The sequence below is a fragment of the Phalacrocorax aristotelis genome, chromosome 7 (genome assembly GCF_949628215.1).
Source record: "Phalacrocorax aristotelis chromosome 7, bGulAri2.1, whole genome shotgun sequence".
Classification (NCBI taxonomy): domain Eukaryota; kingdom Metazoa; phylum Chordata; class Aves; order Suliformes; family Phalacrocoracidae; genus Phalacrocorax; species Phalacrocorax aristotelis.
The window spans coordinates 50,843,737-50,857,643 of NC_134282.1; the positions used below are offsets into that span (position 1 = coordinate 50,843,737).

The 13,907-nt window shown below is 41.8% G+C and overlaps 1 protein-coding gene across 2 annotated transcripts in view; it reads right to left on the reverse strand.

Annotated features, from left to right (window-relative positions):
* The window catches only part of IGF1R (insulin like growth factor 1 receptor), a 192,181-nt gene that overhangs the window by 41,940 nt on the left and 136,334 nt on the right, over positions 1-13,907 (reverse strand). For both annotated transcript variants that reach the window (XM_075100645.1, XM_075100646.1), the window contains exons 3-4: positions 3,945-4,257; positions 1,231-1,376 (exon numbers count right to left, since the gene is read on the reverse strand). In XM_075100645.1, coding sequence (XP_074956746.1) covers positions 1,231-1,376; positions 3,945-4,257 — 459 coding nt within the window. The remainder of the gene's footprint in view (positions 1-1,230; positions 1,377-3,944; positions 4,258-13,907) is intronic.

Here is a 13,907-nt window from a genome sequence, read left to right on the forward strand (position 1 = left end):
TATAGCTTGCTAAAGGTGATTTTCTATAATAAATTATTAAAATAGCCGCAGAGCAAGCTCTAGTCTTCAGTACCATCCCCTCCCTAGGAACTGCACTGTTCCTGCATAGATCTGCAACACCCCATCCTTCACAAGGCTCAAGCTTTACAGTCCTTACCTCCAGCAATCCCTGGCCCATGCCCATTGCCTGGTATCATCCTGCAAAGTTACTTTGCACTCACAAGGGGAAGTTTTTAAGCACTCAGGATGGGAGAAGCTGCTACGGGCTGTGTTTGCTACCATAAACAAACCACTGGGAAGCCCAATTACCAAATACCAATAGCTGGTTCCCGAACGAAATAAGCTGGGAGGAAGGAGACACTCCTCAGCACTCTAAGATAATGCTTAAAAAATAAAGAAACCCACACTTGCCCCGGGTAACTATAACATCTCCCATAAGGGAAGACTGTACCTGCAGCAGTGGGATCATGAGTGAAATAATTCACATACTGCTGTTTCTAAACCCTGAAGTTTTCATTCAGCAAGAGGAAGGGAATCAAATACATCTCAATCTTTCAGCCTTATTCATGAAACCAAAAGGGACCTTCCATAGGGAGATACATTTCCAATAAAAACTAACACTGATTTTCACTCTGCTTTTAAGAGCTCATCAACTGTCAACACCTCCCTGGCTGATGAATCACAGCTCTGACAAATTTAATCCAGAGCTTGTTCAAGACATGCAACAAAGGTGGCCAGCTCACTAGCGATGGCCATCCAAAGGGACAGTGCTAGGCTTTATATGAGCCCTCAGCACTCTGGATTCCATGTTTTAGCAAGAAACCACACCTTGCCATAAAATGGGAGGATACGCAGACTTACAGCACCATGCCTTACTTGCAGACAAGTTATTTACCTAGCCAGATGCAAGGATTTTCAGCTTTTCCACTTTATTATTCCTTTGAGACTACTGCTCATCTCACAGCCTAATCCTGGTTCCCTGTCCTGCCAAAAAAACTAACAAAAATACCAGCTTTCACTGCTTAGTAACTTGGTAGCTGAATACCTATTCCATCCACGTGTTGGAGAATGGTGCCACAGTGGGCCAGATCAAACGGGAGCACTGCTATGGGCCTGGAAAGCAAATGGTTTGCTGAGTTTTTAATGTTCTTATCGTGACTCTGACAGACAAAAGGAAAAATACTAAAAGCAGCCTTATCAGAGGTTCATAAAGAGAGGACAATCACTTACTTCCGCGACGGATGTTAATCAGCAGATTTCCCTTGAGAATTGTGCATCCCTGCAACATTTGCGCTGATGTGACAGAGTCAATGGTCTTTGTTTTCCCGTCCTCACAAATTTTGGGGCAAGGCCCCTCACAAGGGCTGCAGAACATGCTGTAGGAAAGAAAGGGAGACTGAAAATAAGCAGTGATACACAACCCTGAGTCTACAGACTGCTTTGAGTTAAATTTTGAAAGACATTTCCTTCTAAAGCTTAGACAAATCCTTCAAGCTGGAATTTAAGTTACTATACTTCTGCAGAGAGCTGCAGATAACTTAGCACACTTGCCTGCTGGTCTCCAGAGAAGCTGGAGCATCGTACCTCCCATTCACAGCAACACAGAGTGAATGAATGGACCCATACCCATTGCCTGCCAGCTCCAGGAAGGCTCTGTGGTCCCTTCCAAAGTCAAAGGCACTTCAGGTAAAACCCAGTGCCCCTGCATTTGTGCATTTACTCTAACTTACTTATACCCAGAAAGACCACCCTTCTCATTTACACAGACAGCCTCAGAGTGCCGTGAGGTTTTGTACTAATCCAGACCCAACCTCCAAAAACAGGCCTGCCAGGAACTGGAGATGGGAAAATACTGTTCAAGTTCTTGTAAAGTTATCTGTCTCCATGCCCCTAAACCAACATTCAAATCTCAGCGCTAGGGTATTCCATGCTCCTGGCTGTTTCAACTCAGGAAAGACAACTATGGGAGCGTACAGTCTTGAGGGATGTGGAGAAAGCGAGCAGTGAATTAGTCACTATTTCTTATAGCTTAAGAGGTATTAAAGCAGAAAGTTTAAACAAACAGAAGGATGCATCTTGATGAGAGGCAAAAGTGATTTGCAACAAGAATTGGGGAAGACAGGCTAGAAGTCTAAGCAGGTTGAAAACAGATTACACAAATGGAAAGAGAACAGGTGACTATAAAACACCACGACAGACACAGCCCCAAACTCAGAGAAATCGGATTGCCAGAAGCTGGGAGGAAACACTGAAGCGTATACTCAGTTCTACTTATTACACTCACAAGCATTCATAACCATTTCTTAGTGGCCAAACTCATGGAACAAGAACTCAGGCCAGCCTGGCCTTTGACTACAGCAGCTTTTTAAAGGCTCCATGTTATACTGTCTACATACTCATCTCAAGATCGAACACTTCCTCTCTGCACAAAACACGCCCTCTGATTACTCCCTCCTGGTAAAGGTCTTTCCCGATTAAAGGTCATTTTTATTTTTCAATTTATTCTAGCACTTCCCTTTGCATTTCATTAGTAGTTACTCCACCTTATCACTTTAGAGGGGAAAAATAAAAAATAAAAAACCAAACTGAGCTCCAAAGACTAAGGCTTCTGATGATAGCACTGATGAACATGGACTTACTATTTATTCTTTTTAAAAGAAACGTAACCCACTTTCTTCTGAGGCTTAAAGAAACATGTAAATTGATAATAACAGTTTTTCACGGATAAACAATAAAAGAAAGAAGCTTCCTTTTCTTAGTAGTAAGCTCCTATTTCAAAATCCTGCACTATAACCACTAAAAGCTGTAGACACAAGCAAGAGGCATTCAACTAAATGTACAAGAATGCTGGAGAAGCTTTCTGTTTGCAACTATTTGCTAACACTGTTGCTGAGGAACAAAACATTTGCTAGCCTTGAGTTACAGCTCCTTTCAATCTTTGCTGCAGAGCACAACACTGAGATAAGATAGGATGGCCACGCACTTCAGCGTAAGCGGTTCAAACAGCTGGTACTACAAGCTCAAGTAGATAACAAAAGAAACATTTCTCAGGTGATCTGGATTCGAGCAAAGGCAGTGTTAAGTTGCTTACATCCAAATGTCACCCAGAGACTGCCTTACTGTTTGACTGAACCAATGGATGACCCACGTGCATGCACAGACACACAACTGGCGCTGGTATCGTCACAACCACTTTTCCAAAAACCCCAACAACTTAGAACAACCTACGAAGACATCTTTATAGCATAGTACTGAAGCACTACGGATTTTAGCACACTGACTGTCCTTTACTCAAAGTCTACGCCTTCCAAGGGTCAGTAGGCAACTAAGGCTGTTTGCTTAAACCACTGGCAAAATAAGAAAATAGTAAGCACATATCACTCCAACTGTTAGAATTAAATAAGAGCAGGTAAGTAATATTCTTGCAAGAAATTATTCTGTATAATGTTGTCAACTGCTGCATTATTTTTGTCACCATCTACGTGGTTTCTCCCTTCTAAAACACCTTTGTTATCTTCTGGAATACACTGAAGAATATAGGTGTCTAAAATACAAGCACAAAAAAAGCAAATAATATGCAAACAAGGTAAATCCTACGGTTTTGTTCTGTGTGATAATCGTCATTAGCCAACCTCCAACCTTGTGTTCCTGAGCTTTCACTTTCATGTTGTTACAATCTACTTGAAGACCTGGTTCTGCGTTGTTCTGATCTCCTCAAGTCCCTCAAAAGACTCAGTGGCAACGGACAATGCACAGGATCAGCCACACACACTCAGACCTTTCAATGGTGCGTTCATCTAAGCAAGCCTTTACCACAAAGTCACGCAATTTCCCATCACGTGTTCTCATTTCTACCTAATGTAATTTGCACCACAATCTGCCACAGAATAGGGGGTGGAAAATCCCAAATACAACTCCAGTGGACTTTGCAGAAGCTGCGTTACCTTTGGCTCCCGTTGCGTATGAATCCAGAGGGGCACTCTGCCATGCACTCATCGTTGTGAATCACAAACCTCTCATATTCACTTGTTTCGGTGGCAGGGACTTTGGAGCAAAACTCTTTAGTCACGCAGCGCCAACCCTCAAACTTGTAGGTGTTGGGAGGGCAGGTAGGCATGCAGACTCCTTCGTAGTAGTAATTGCGGCAGGCCACGCAAGCGGTGTTGTTGTCAGGCGCCGTGCAGCTCCCCAAGCATTCGGGATGGCAACACTCATTTTGGTCTGTACAGGCTCGCTTGCCACATGAGCTGGGGCACACTGCAAGACAGAAAGCAAGGCAGCGTGAACAAGAGCTGTTAAATAAAGTGAATGGCATTAAAGAAAGAACCCTGATCCATACAACTCGATGCTTTCATTCCCTGGGCTCTACAGTATCTCTGTAAAAGAACCAGCTCCTGTAAAACTGACAAATTAATTTCTGTTTTTCGCAGTTCTAGTTGCCTGAAAACATCTTCTCAGATCAGATTTATAACATCAGCCAATTAAATAATAAAGAAAACTGCTGAAAGCAGGGTCAACGTAAGGATAATGGGAACAGCCAAGTACTGGAACCTATTCCTAGTATTACGGTTAATTCTCCTTCCTTTTTTTCTTTGTTTGTTGAGTGCTGACTTATTGTCTTTCTAAGCATTTTTTGCCTTTCCTATTTGTACTTCAAATTGGTCTTTCACTGGCAAGAAAACAAGCTTCCTTTAAACAACTTAATTACACTTGTACAATAAAGCACTGCTATACTGTAGCACACATGGTTAGGTTGACCCCAGTGTAGCATCCCAATGTTGCTTATGTATGCAAAATGAGATTTAATAAAGTACAGATGGTACACATCAAATACTGTGGAATCATGGAGCTACTATTTTCCCCTGAAGAGCGTAAGAGAATTCTGCCTTATCCCCAAATTCTGGGTTCAGAGAACAAAATATGAAAGGGGGGAAAAAAATGGGGTGCAAATTTATGGAGACATTCATTTGACATGAAAGCATTTCAGCTTGCAGACACGAACAAAGAGCAGGATCGTCGGCAGACAAGCTTACCACTCTTAGATCAAAAGAAGTGGCAGCATTATATTTATGTAACAACAACATTTTGATTACAGCATTGTATGGCCTTTTAGCCATGGGAGCTGGGTGCCAGAGGCTCTGTAAACAAACACAGATAGGAAATCTGGTTTGCATTAAGTAACTGTTTTCCACTTTCTAACTTAGCTAAAACACAGTACCAATAATAACAGCATAAAACAAAATTTCAGTAGTACAACTACAGCGAGATCCAAGCAAAGCACCACAGGACATTTAAACTGAACTATCTGAGCAAAAAGCGCATAACCAGCAATGAAGTTAATATCCCAAAATGAACATGGAAGCAGCAGAGCCCAGCTTGTAGAGAAAGATAATGTTTTAAGAAACTGTAACAGTTCCACAAAGGTTCTGAATTGTAATTTCTCTTTCAGTTTGCAACTTTGTTTTAATGCAGGATTAAACACCCTAAAATCTTGTCCCCCTCCTCCTCCCATAGTGAGACCTAGGCTTTGCCGTATGTTTTCGCAATGCCGTTGAGCAGAGCACCACAACGACGACACAAGACAACAATTTAAAGAAAGAAGATAAACTTTTCACAGCTCTGCATCAGGATCTAGACTTCCAAATCAAGTTTTGATTATAAGAAGCCATTTTCTGCCAGCTTTAAGGTAGTGTTCACCTTGAAAAGAACTTGTAGAACTGCCATCAGAGAATTTCGCATTTCTGATCAAAATGGTCTATATTGATCTTGCTTAATTTTACTCACCTTTTATTTTAAGGCCTAACTACCAACTTTGCAAGTTTAAGCATCTGGGTACCAAGCCGGGTTCTCCTTATGCAACTAAAGCTAAGAAAGATTTTGTGGGGGAAATTCAACCGGCAGGTACTCCCCAAGTAACGTGACAGCCTTAGCAGTATCTCCCCTATATCAGCAAGTAGCTATGAACTATTGTCAGCAGACCTGCTCGCGCTACCTGACAGTGCTATGACTTGCATACATGTAGCCACATACCACTAACGAGCCCTGCATTAAAGATAGCTTGGACACACTCAATGGAGTGCAGCAGGTCCACTGCGTGAGAAGGTGTTACTGAAGCTGCCCAAGAGCTCATCTGTCTTTTCCAATTAGAAAAGAAGCATTACTTAACCCTACAACCCTTTCTGTGCACATACTACTGTTAGCACCCAACAGCACTACTCCATACCTGTACGCTCATTTTTTTCAGAGAGAAGCCAGGCAGAAGAAGGGGCATGGAGGGGGAAAATTATGAGAACAAGGAGGTAGGAGCACGGGGATGGCCGACGCCTCCCCAGGTAGCACAAATATGCAGGCTAAATACAGAAAATTTTTGCAGAGCCAGTTACTTGTAAGACTACTGAGAGCAGAAATGCAGAGGAAGTCACTGCTAAATAATGCATTGCATAAAGATGCTCAGTTTTTTTCCTTGAAAAGGAAAAAGCTCTACATACCAAACCCTTGCACAAAAATCAATCAGTACGCAGGTGTATGTTCTTATTTTTGATGGTGACCTGCACCAGTGTAAAAGGAGTAAAGTCTACCCAGATGTCACCTTAGTAAGGCATCACAAACTGCCTCTCACCTTACGGTACACAGTACTACTTGCATTTGTGACTATGAAGGGATTAAAAAAAAATAAAAAGTGAGTGTGTCTTGCTAGCAGATGGACTGCTGTTCTGAGTGGGTGCCAGAACTCAGATTTCATGTGGTAGCTACATTTCCAGTTCAAAGCCCTACTAAGAAAAAAACCACTCACACACATACACCATGCCTCCACAGAGTTCATTACCAGATGTATTGATTAACTACATGATTTTTTGTTTTCAGCTAGACAATTTGCTAAAACACAAATGCTGCTACATTAAGTATTCAGATAAATATAGTAGAAAACGATTGAGTTTATTTCATTCTTGGGAAAGACTTTTATATTCCCTTAATGCTTCTGCCATTCATGAACAGTCTGCTATATAAATAGGATTCCCCGCATTTCCTGGTAAATCTGCTGACTCTCGTCTACAGAAACATAAATTGAAGCACAGAAGGATATACAAGTTCACATGAAAAAGGCAATCAGTGAAACAGGTTTTCAAAACTATAGTAATATTTTAATCACAGCCATTTTAACAAGAAGTCTTGAAAACTTTTTACAGATAATTTTTTAAAAGCTCAGCAACCTTGCTTTTCTCTCAGTCCTATTTTTTGCTTGTTCTTGCTAACGTTGGCATAGTTTTCAGCCTGGAGACAATACGGGTATCCTGTTTCTTTGAAGAGGCAGAATAAGAACTATTGTGTGTATGTAAGATATATTATGAACAACAAAGTCTTATCTGCCTTACATGCCATTTCCCTCAGATATCCCTGTTATAAAAATCTTACTAAGCAACACTGGCTGGCCTTACAATCCATCCCCACCTACCCTCCTCCCTGCCCCCCCCCAAACTGTGCTACTTGGGCTGCTAGATCTGTACCAAAACATTTAAAATGCAGGTTCCAAAATACTTTTGCCAAAAAAACACCCTGAAATACACTCAATAACTGGTTGAAATTAGTCCGCAAGAACATGAGAGTGACAAATACAAGCAAATAGTGGGCTTACATTTCGGGGCAGAATTTATCAGCCAGGTACAACAGTGCCTCGGATCATGAAGGCTGATGACTGCATACAAAAAAATCCAAACCACCAAAGAAATCCTTGCTGACAAGCACACGGGCAAAAAATGCTTATTTGTCACCATGTGGAGCTACCAAGATAATGGAAAATTTCAGAGACCTTGGAGGGCAGCCACAGAAGAAGGAAGTCAAAGCAAGACCTGGAGAAGGGCAGACCCTTAAGCATCTTCATGACTTTAATAGAGATGATGGAAGCTTGACTAGACCAGAGTGTCTGTTTACATCTAGAGAGTGAAAGTACTGAATAATTGTTGGATCTTGAGAGGAGGGCATTATAAGAGTACCGGTAGCCACAAATCGAATTTACTGGACCAAACCCAAAACCAGTAGTTTCTTTGACCATCCATGCTTCACCTTCTCTCTGATTTCTTCAGATAAGAAGTTTTCAAAATTCCTAAGGTTTTCCAAATACTTTTAAGATACTATGATCACTCGCAGAAAGGCAAAATATTCTTTCACAAGATGCCCCCTTACCGAGCAACTCAGATTCAGACCTGACATACAGAAAGGAAATACTTTAAAACTAAATGCAAAGATCTTACAAACAAGAGGAGCTCCAAGAGAATCTGACTCAGAGACTCATTATTCTCAATTAAAATCCCCAAGATGCTAAACCAAAATTGCTAACACAAAGCAAGGTTGGGAAATCCTCAAACACAACTCTCCAAAAAAAGCAAGAAACAAATCATTTCTCTGTATTTGCGGCAGTTCCCTTTTGGACAGCCTCACGCTAAGGAGGTGGTAATAAGTTTGTCTGACATCTAATACCTCCTGCTATTTGAAGTGCACACAAAGCTAAAGCTTGCTGCAAACACTCCGCGTTGACATCATGGCTGTTGTACACTTTGGACAGACAAAGCGTTCTTATCTCCAAGACGCCATGACTTCAGCAATGCTGAAACAAAAATCAGGTGAATAAACTATCAGTCACAGGGAGTGAAAACGCAGCCAGGAGAGGAAGACTTCTGGCAAGCTGAGGCACTGGCCTCTGCCAAGGATGGCATCGTGCCAGTCACATGCGGGCGAGCAAAGGTTGCCAAGTGTGGGATAAATATTTTTTTTAAAGATTCTTTCTCTCCTTGTAAAATGATATTCGATCCTTCCTTTTTTATACCATTTCTGCTTTTTTAGAGCATCCTTCACATAAAATAATGTTTCAGAAAGCAAACGGGAAAAAAAAGCCTAGTTTTGAGCAGAAACCAGAGAAGGAAAGGAGTGTCTCTCTCCTAGCCAACTACTGAAAAAATTAACTGTCTAAATTTATCCACAAAGACAGAAAAAAAACCCAGTCATTTTTGGTATGTTAATCCCTCTACATGACAGAATTTTAAAAATATTGCATTTTAATGGTCTAAACTTTGGTACGGTCTTTGAAACAGCTGACTTCAAATGCTCAAGCAGCCTATACAAGACCTGATTTCTTTTGCCCTGTAGACTGCGAGAATAGAGAGACTGGAGAGACATTACTCAGAAAATCCAGTTCCAGTGATTCATGGCCAGGGCTGGAATCAAGTAACTACAGAATAAAGACTGCAATAAGGCAATACACATATTAAATACATGCAGTAACGTGTTCCAATCACAGAAATATGGGTACAAGTCATCTCCAAAGAACTGAAGAGGCCACTTAGAGCAGTTGTATAAAATCTTTATAGCGGTACAAAAACAGGTATTAGCAACATATTAACAATGGCACACTTTTTGTCTTTCTCTCTTTCCCCTGCACTCAAAAACCTGGTATCTCATGCTCAGTGAAAATCCTGAAGCGAAAAACCACTACTATGTTGAACAGCTTTCTTTCTAGTAGTTAAGGTATAAAGTTTGGCAGATCTTGAAATTAACTGCCAGATCTCCATTAAAGGTTCAGTTCAACCTAGCCTTGGTGCTAGGACTTGAAAGTGATCATTTCCTTCCTCTTTAAACCTCCAGTACATACACAATCATGCCCACCAGGAAAATATTTGGATAGGTGTATACAAATTTCTACCAAGAAGGAAGAAGAGGGCATTAAGTCCACAGCCTGCAAGCTACATCTGACTCAAGATCACTTCACCAGTCACGTGTTTCCATGTTTACATCCCTGTCGTTACCAGCCCATTTTTATATCCTAGTCATTACCAGCCCATTTTTATCAGGCAGACCTTTCCAAGGACCTTGAAATTATTCTGAAGTTGTTCTGTGAATTATTTTCCTCCCACTATACAAATCCAGCTGAACTTTAACTGCATCTGGTCAGCGTCCACACAAAGCCTTTTGGTCTCTTGCTTCTTGGTACCTCAGTTTGTCACAGACGCTATATCCCCATAGTCACCACAGACACCATATCCCCTAAGTGAAGGAGTAGGTGTGATGAAGCGTCCAGAACCTGCAAAGAACCTCAAAGGATTTGCCCAACCTGACATCAGCCCACTAACTGCTCAATCTTTGATCGCATGAAAGACTGATGAAGGAATCTACTCTTGCATCCCCTTCTTCAGGATTTTATGGTTGAAAAACAATACCATGCTAAATGCCTGTAGAGCCAGCGGTACAGCAGTTGGATTCAACTGCTCAAATAGAAGCACCTCTAGATGATTCTAGAGCAAAGGAAGTGGAAGAAAGGAGTGGAGACAGGTTAGGAGAAGAAATCCCAGCACCACTCAGCGCCTGGAGACTCTCAGATACCACCAGATGCGGTAAAGCTTATGAAAAAGAGAGGAAACATTCATCATTCAATGAAACGAGCGCTTTGCTAGAATATACTGTTGTGGTGAGGATTCAACGCCTTCTAGTTTTACAATTTCTTCCTTCAACATTAGTATTTCCCTTCCCCTCAGAATAGTTTTAGTATCTAGCGCATTTCAAACGAGCACACCCATCAGCTCAGCTCCGAGGAGCCAGAGGCCCACGGTGTGGTTTGTAACCCCTCAAGCATACAAATGCCTCAGCGCAACGCACCTGTAGCTTTCCATCCTGGCTGAAAAGAACAGAGCAGCCTATTAAAATTGACAATGGAAACAACTCGACACATATTTCAGTTGGATACGCTGGAGTTTGATGACCCCACCACCTCTTTTGGCCATCTATCATTCATCCTTTACCCTAGAAGTTACCTCAAAACAGCTTCCAGGCTTCCCAGCCGTAACACATAACAACACGTGTGCTAAATCCACTTTATTTAGAGTGACTAGAGGACTTGGGGACACTATTTGGCACTGTAAAACCTCCCATCCCTTCAGGTTTTCTGCAAGTGAAGCAATCAACCCTGCTAAAAGCTCCAGCAGCGTTACAGCTACTCACATCACACTGAAATTGGAGCAAATAGAAACCCGAGCGAGGAAAACAACTACCTCAGACCGCAGTCAACAGGAAACGATAGATAGTACAATTACTCCATTTGCTGCTAAGTGCGTAATACTAACAACCAGGAAGGTGCAAATAAACACGACTTATTGACAAACCCAGGCAGCACAAATTGCATTCTCTCTCAAAACAGTTTATGTTGCCCAGCACAACCCAGACTGGCATCTCTGCAGCTGGCACTCGAGAGAAAGAGGAAAAAAACAAGTCCATTTTGTCCCTTCCACGCCAGGATGAATTCAGTACATAAACAAACCCAACTGAGGCATATCCACAAGCATCTATCAGGCGTTCAGGCCAGTTTTACTCTATCTTCAACACTAGGTACACAAATTGGTTGGGAATGTTTTCCCATCAGTGCTACACTGTTCTAGAAACATTTTCTCTACAAAAAGGGAAATTTCCCACTGGAAGATGCAAACCAGAACAGTAACACTGATGCCAGTGAGGATGAAAGCAGGAAAGCGAGGGTCACCCTGCAGTGCTGAAAGCAGCTCCAAGTCTGCTGTAGTCACCCACCACTCAGGGACACAAATTTGTTCGCGTTTCTAAAGGGGCAACTAAAGTTCCTGAACTCTTCAGTAACACATAAGGAAAGAAAAGGGCCATTGCAGGACAGCTCTAAAGCAAATTCTTTTTCTTTTCGCTCCAGGTTACAAGCAATATATTGGGTTTTGCTTGTTGTTGCTTAAAGCAAGATTTAATCTGCCTTTCTTCCAAATGCTGCAAGTGTAAGGCAATAAGCTTTACAGGATTTAATTAATATACTGCAAGCAAGGAGTGCTGGTCAGTCATCTCCTGGCAAAACCCCAGCTGGAGGAAGAATAAAATTCACATTTCAGATTTATTCGAAATGAGGAAGACAGTTTGGTAACATTATCACACTGGTCTAAATTATGGGGCTCTCTTAATGCTGAAGGATAATGGCTGTTTAATCTTGGGCAAAAAAAAGTCACTGGTTCAGAGGGATTCAAGTCCTGCTTTGTTTCAGGAATGCCCTTTGCATTTATGCATTAAGCCCATCAACAGGCTTAACCATTCTGGCATAAGCACTGAAACATAATGCTCATCTTGGAGGCAGACATCAACACTGCTGCAGTCGAAGGCTAACTACCCGAAAATGGTGGGGGGAACTTCAGTAAACCTAACGTTTGCAATACACATGGTGAGGCACTCTGTTTAGAAAGTTTTTGCTTATCGCCAACTAGGACACCTGTGTTAACAACAAGTAACAAAAGTTAGTTGAGTTTTAATCATCGAAAAAGATTAAAACTCAAGGAAAGAGTCAGAAAGAGCAAGAACATTCATACTGTTATACTAGAGAGCGAATTTTTTCAAGCTGTTTACCTGCTAGTGAGATAGCCCACCAAAACCAGGATTAAGATCTAGATATTGTGGAATCTAAGAAAAGGGAAGAATTAGAATGGAAACGCAGAACAAGATGCAAGAATACTGATGGTTTGGAAAGTTCTCAGAGACACCCGGATGAAGTTTTTTTTTAAAGTACGGGAGTACGTCATTACTTACAATATCTGCACACTGCAAGTGAAGGCGTCCTGTTAAGATCAACAACACTTCAAACAATATTCAGGCAATTATGTTCAAAACAGTTAAACAAAGTATTTCCTTAACAGCTTCCAGAAACACAAGAGAGCATAAGCAAATCTAACAGCAACCAAAGGTTGTGCTCTTGAGATCCACAACAAACAAAAGGTGAGCTCTTTCATTGAGTTTAATAATCATGGAATATCTTTTTCATTCTAAATCTCCTCTGTTATAAACACAGGGGGAATACAGAAGGTGCCGAAGTCTGCAGGACCCAGAAGCAGACCGGAAGATTATGCATTACTCCATCTCAACGCATTTTAACAAATTTACAGGCAACACGGACAACAGAAAGGACACAGTTGGCTTGAAATCTGTATTAAAATTAGTTTCTTCTCATACACAACTGTGGATAGAAGCATTTCAGAGGGAAAAGGGAAGATGTTGAGTATCTCTTCAGACTTGATGCGAACTGCTTTCATAGTGTGTAAATCACCCTGAACTGTCTGGACATGAACCCTTAACTACACTCTACATGGTTTGATCTCCAACGAACAGAACTGCTGCAATGGTTGCCTACTTGCTTGCAGGTTACTGAACAGTTCTGTGTGGGGCCGGAAAAGGCTGAGCTGGGTTGCAGAGCCTGCTCTGAGAAGCACAGGGATGCTCCCGATCCACAGAGGCACTGGACGTTGCCGCGACCCCAGAGGAAGCCCCACACGAACAGCTGCAAGTTCAGCAGCTCTGAATCTCCAGCTCACTCAAACCAAGCAAAGGACTGAAACACCTGAAATGAGAAGACACTGGAAAAAAATGACTTGGGTGAGTGAGGGGCACTGACGGGACCAGCATATGGGTTTGCTCATTGTTTTCTTCTAACCTGAAGTGGAAGATGGCGTTCTGTCGTCCAGCCTGCACTTAGTCGACTACCTTTAAAAACAACCTCCATTAGAGGACAGAACTATTTCAGTTCTTCCAAAAGGTTGATAAAATAAACTGAACAAGGAAAACCACACTTTACTATGCCATCCCCCAGAAACTGCAAACACACATAATATGCTCGTGGGACGAACGGCGCACACACCACTGCTGGCCATGCAGTCAAGTACACAGTTAATACTTGGATGGGTGAGTAGTCTCTGCTTTCACACACGCACACGCTTTTGAGGAATTCCTATTAGTATGACTGGAAAAAGATAATAATGACATCGCCTCGGACTTTCTAAATCCTTTCCTGTAGTAAGGATTTGTGATCAGATTAGGGAGTACCAGACGGTTTTATTTATTTATTTATAGGAAGGACAGCCAAGGTGAGC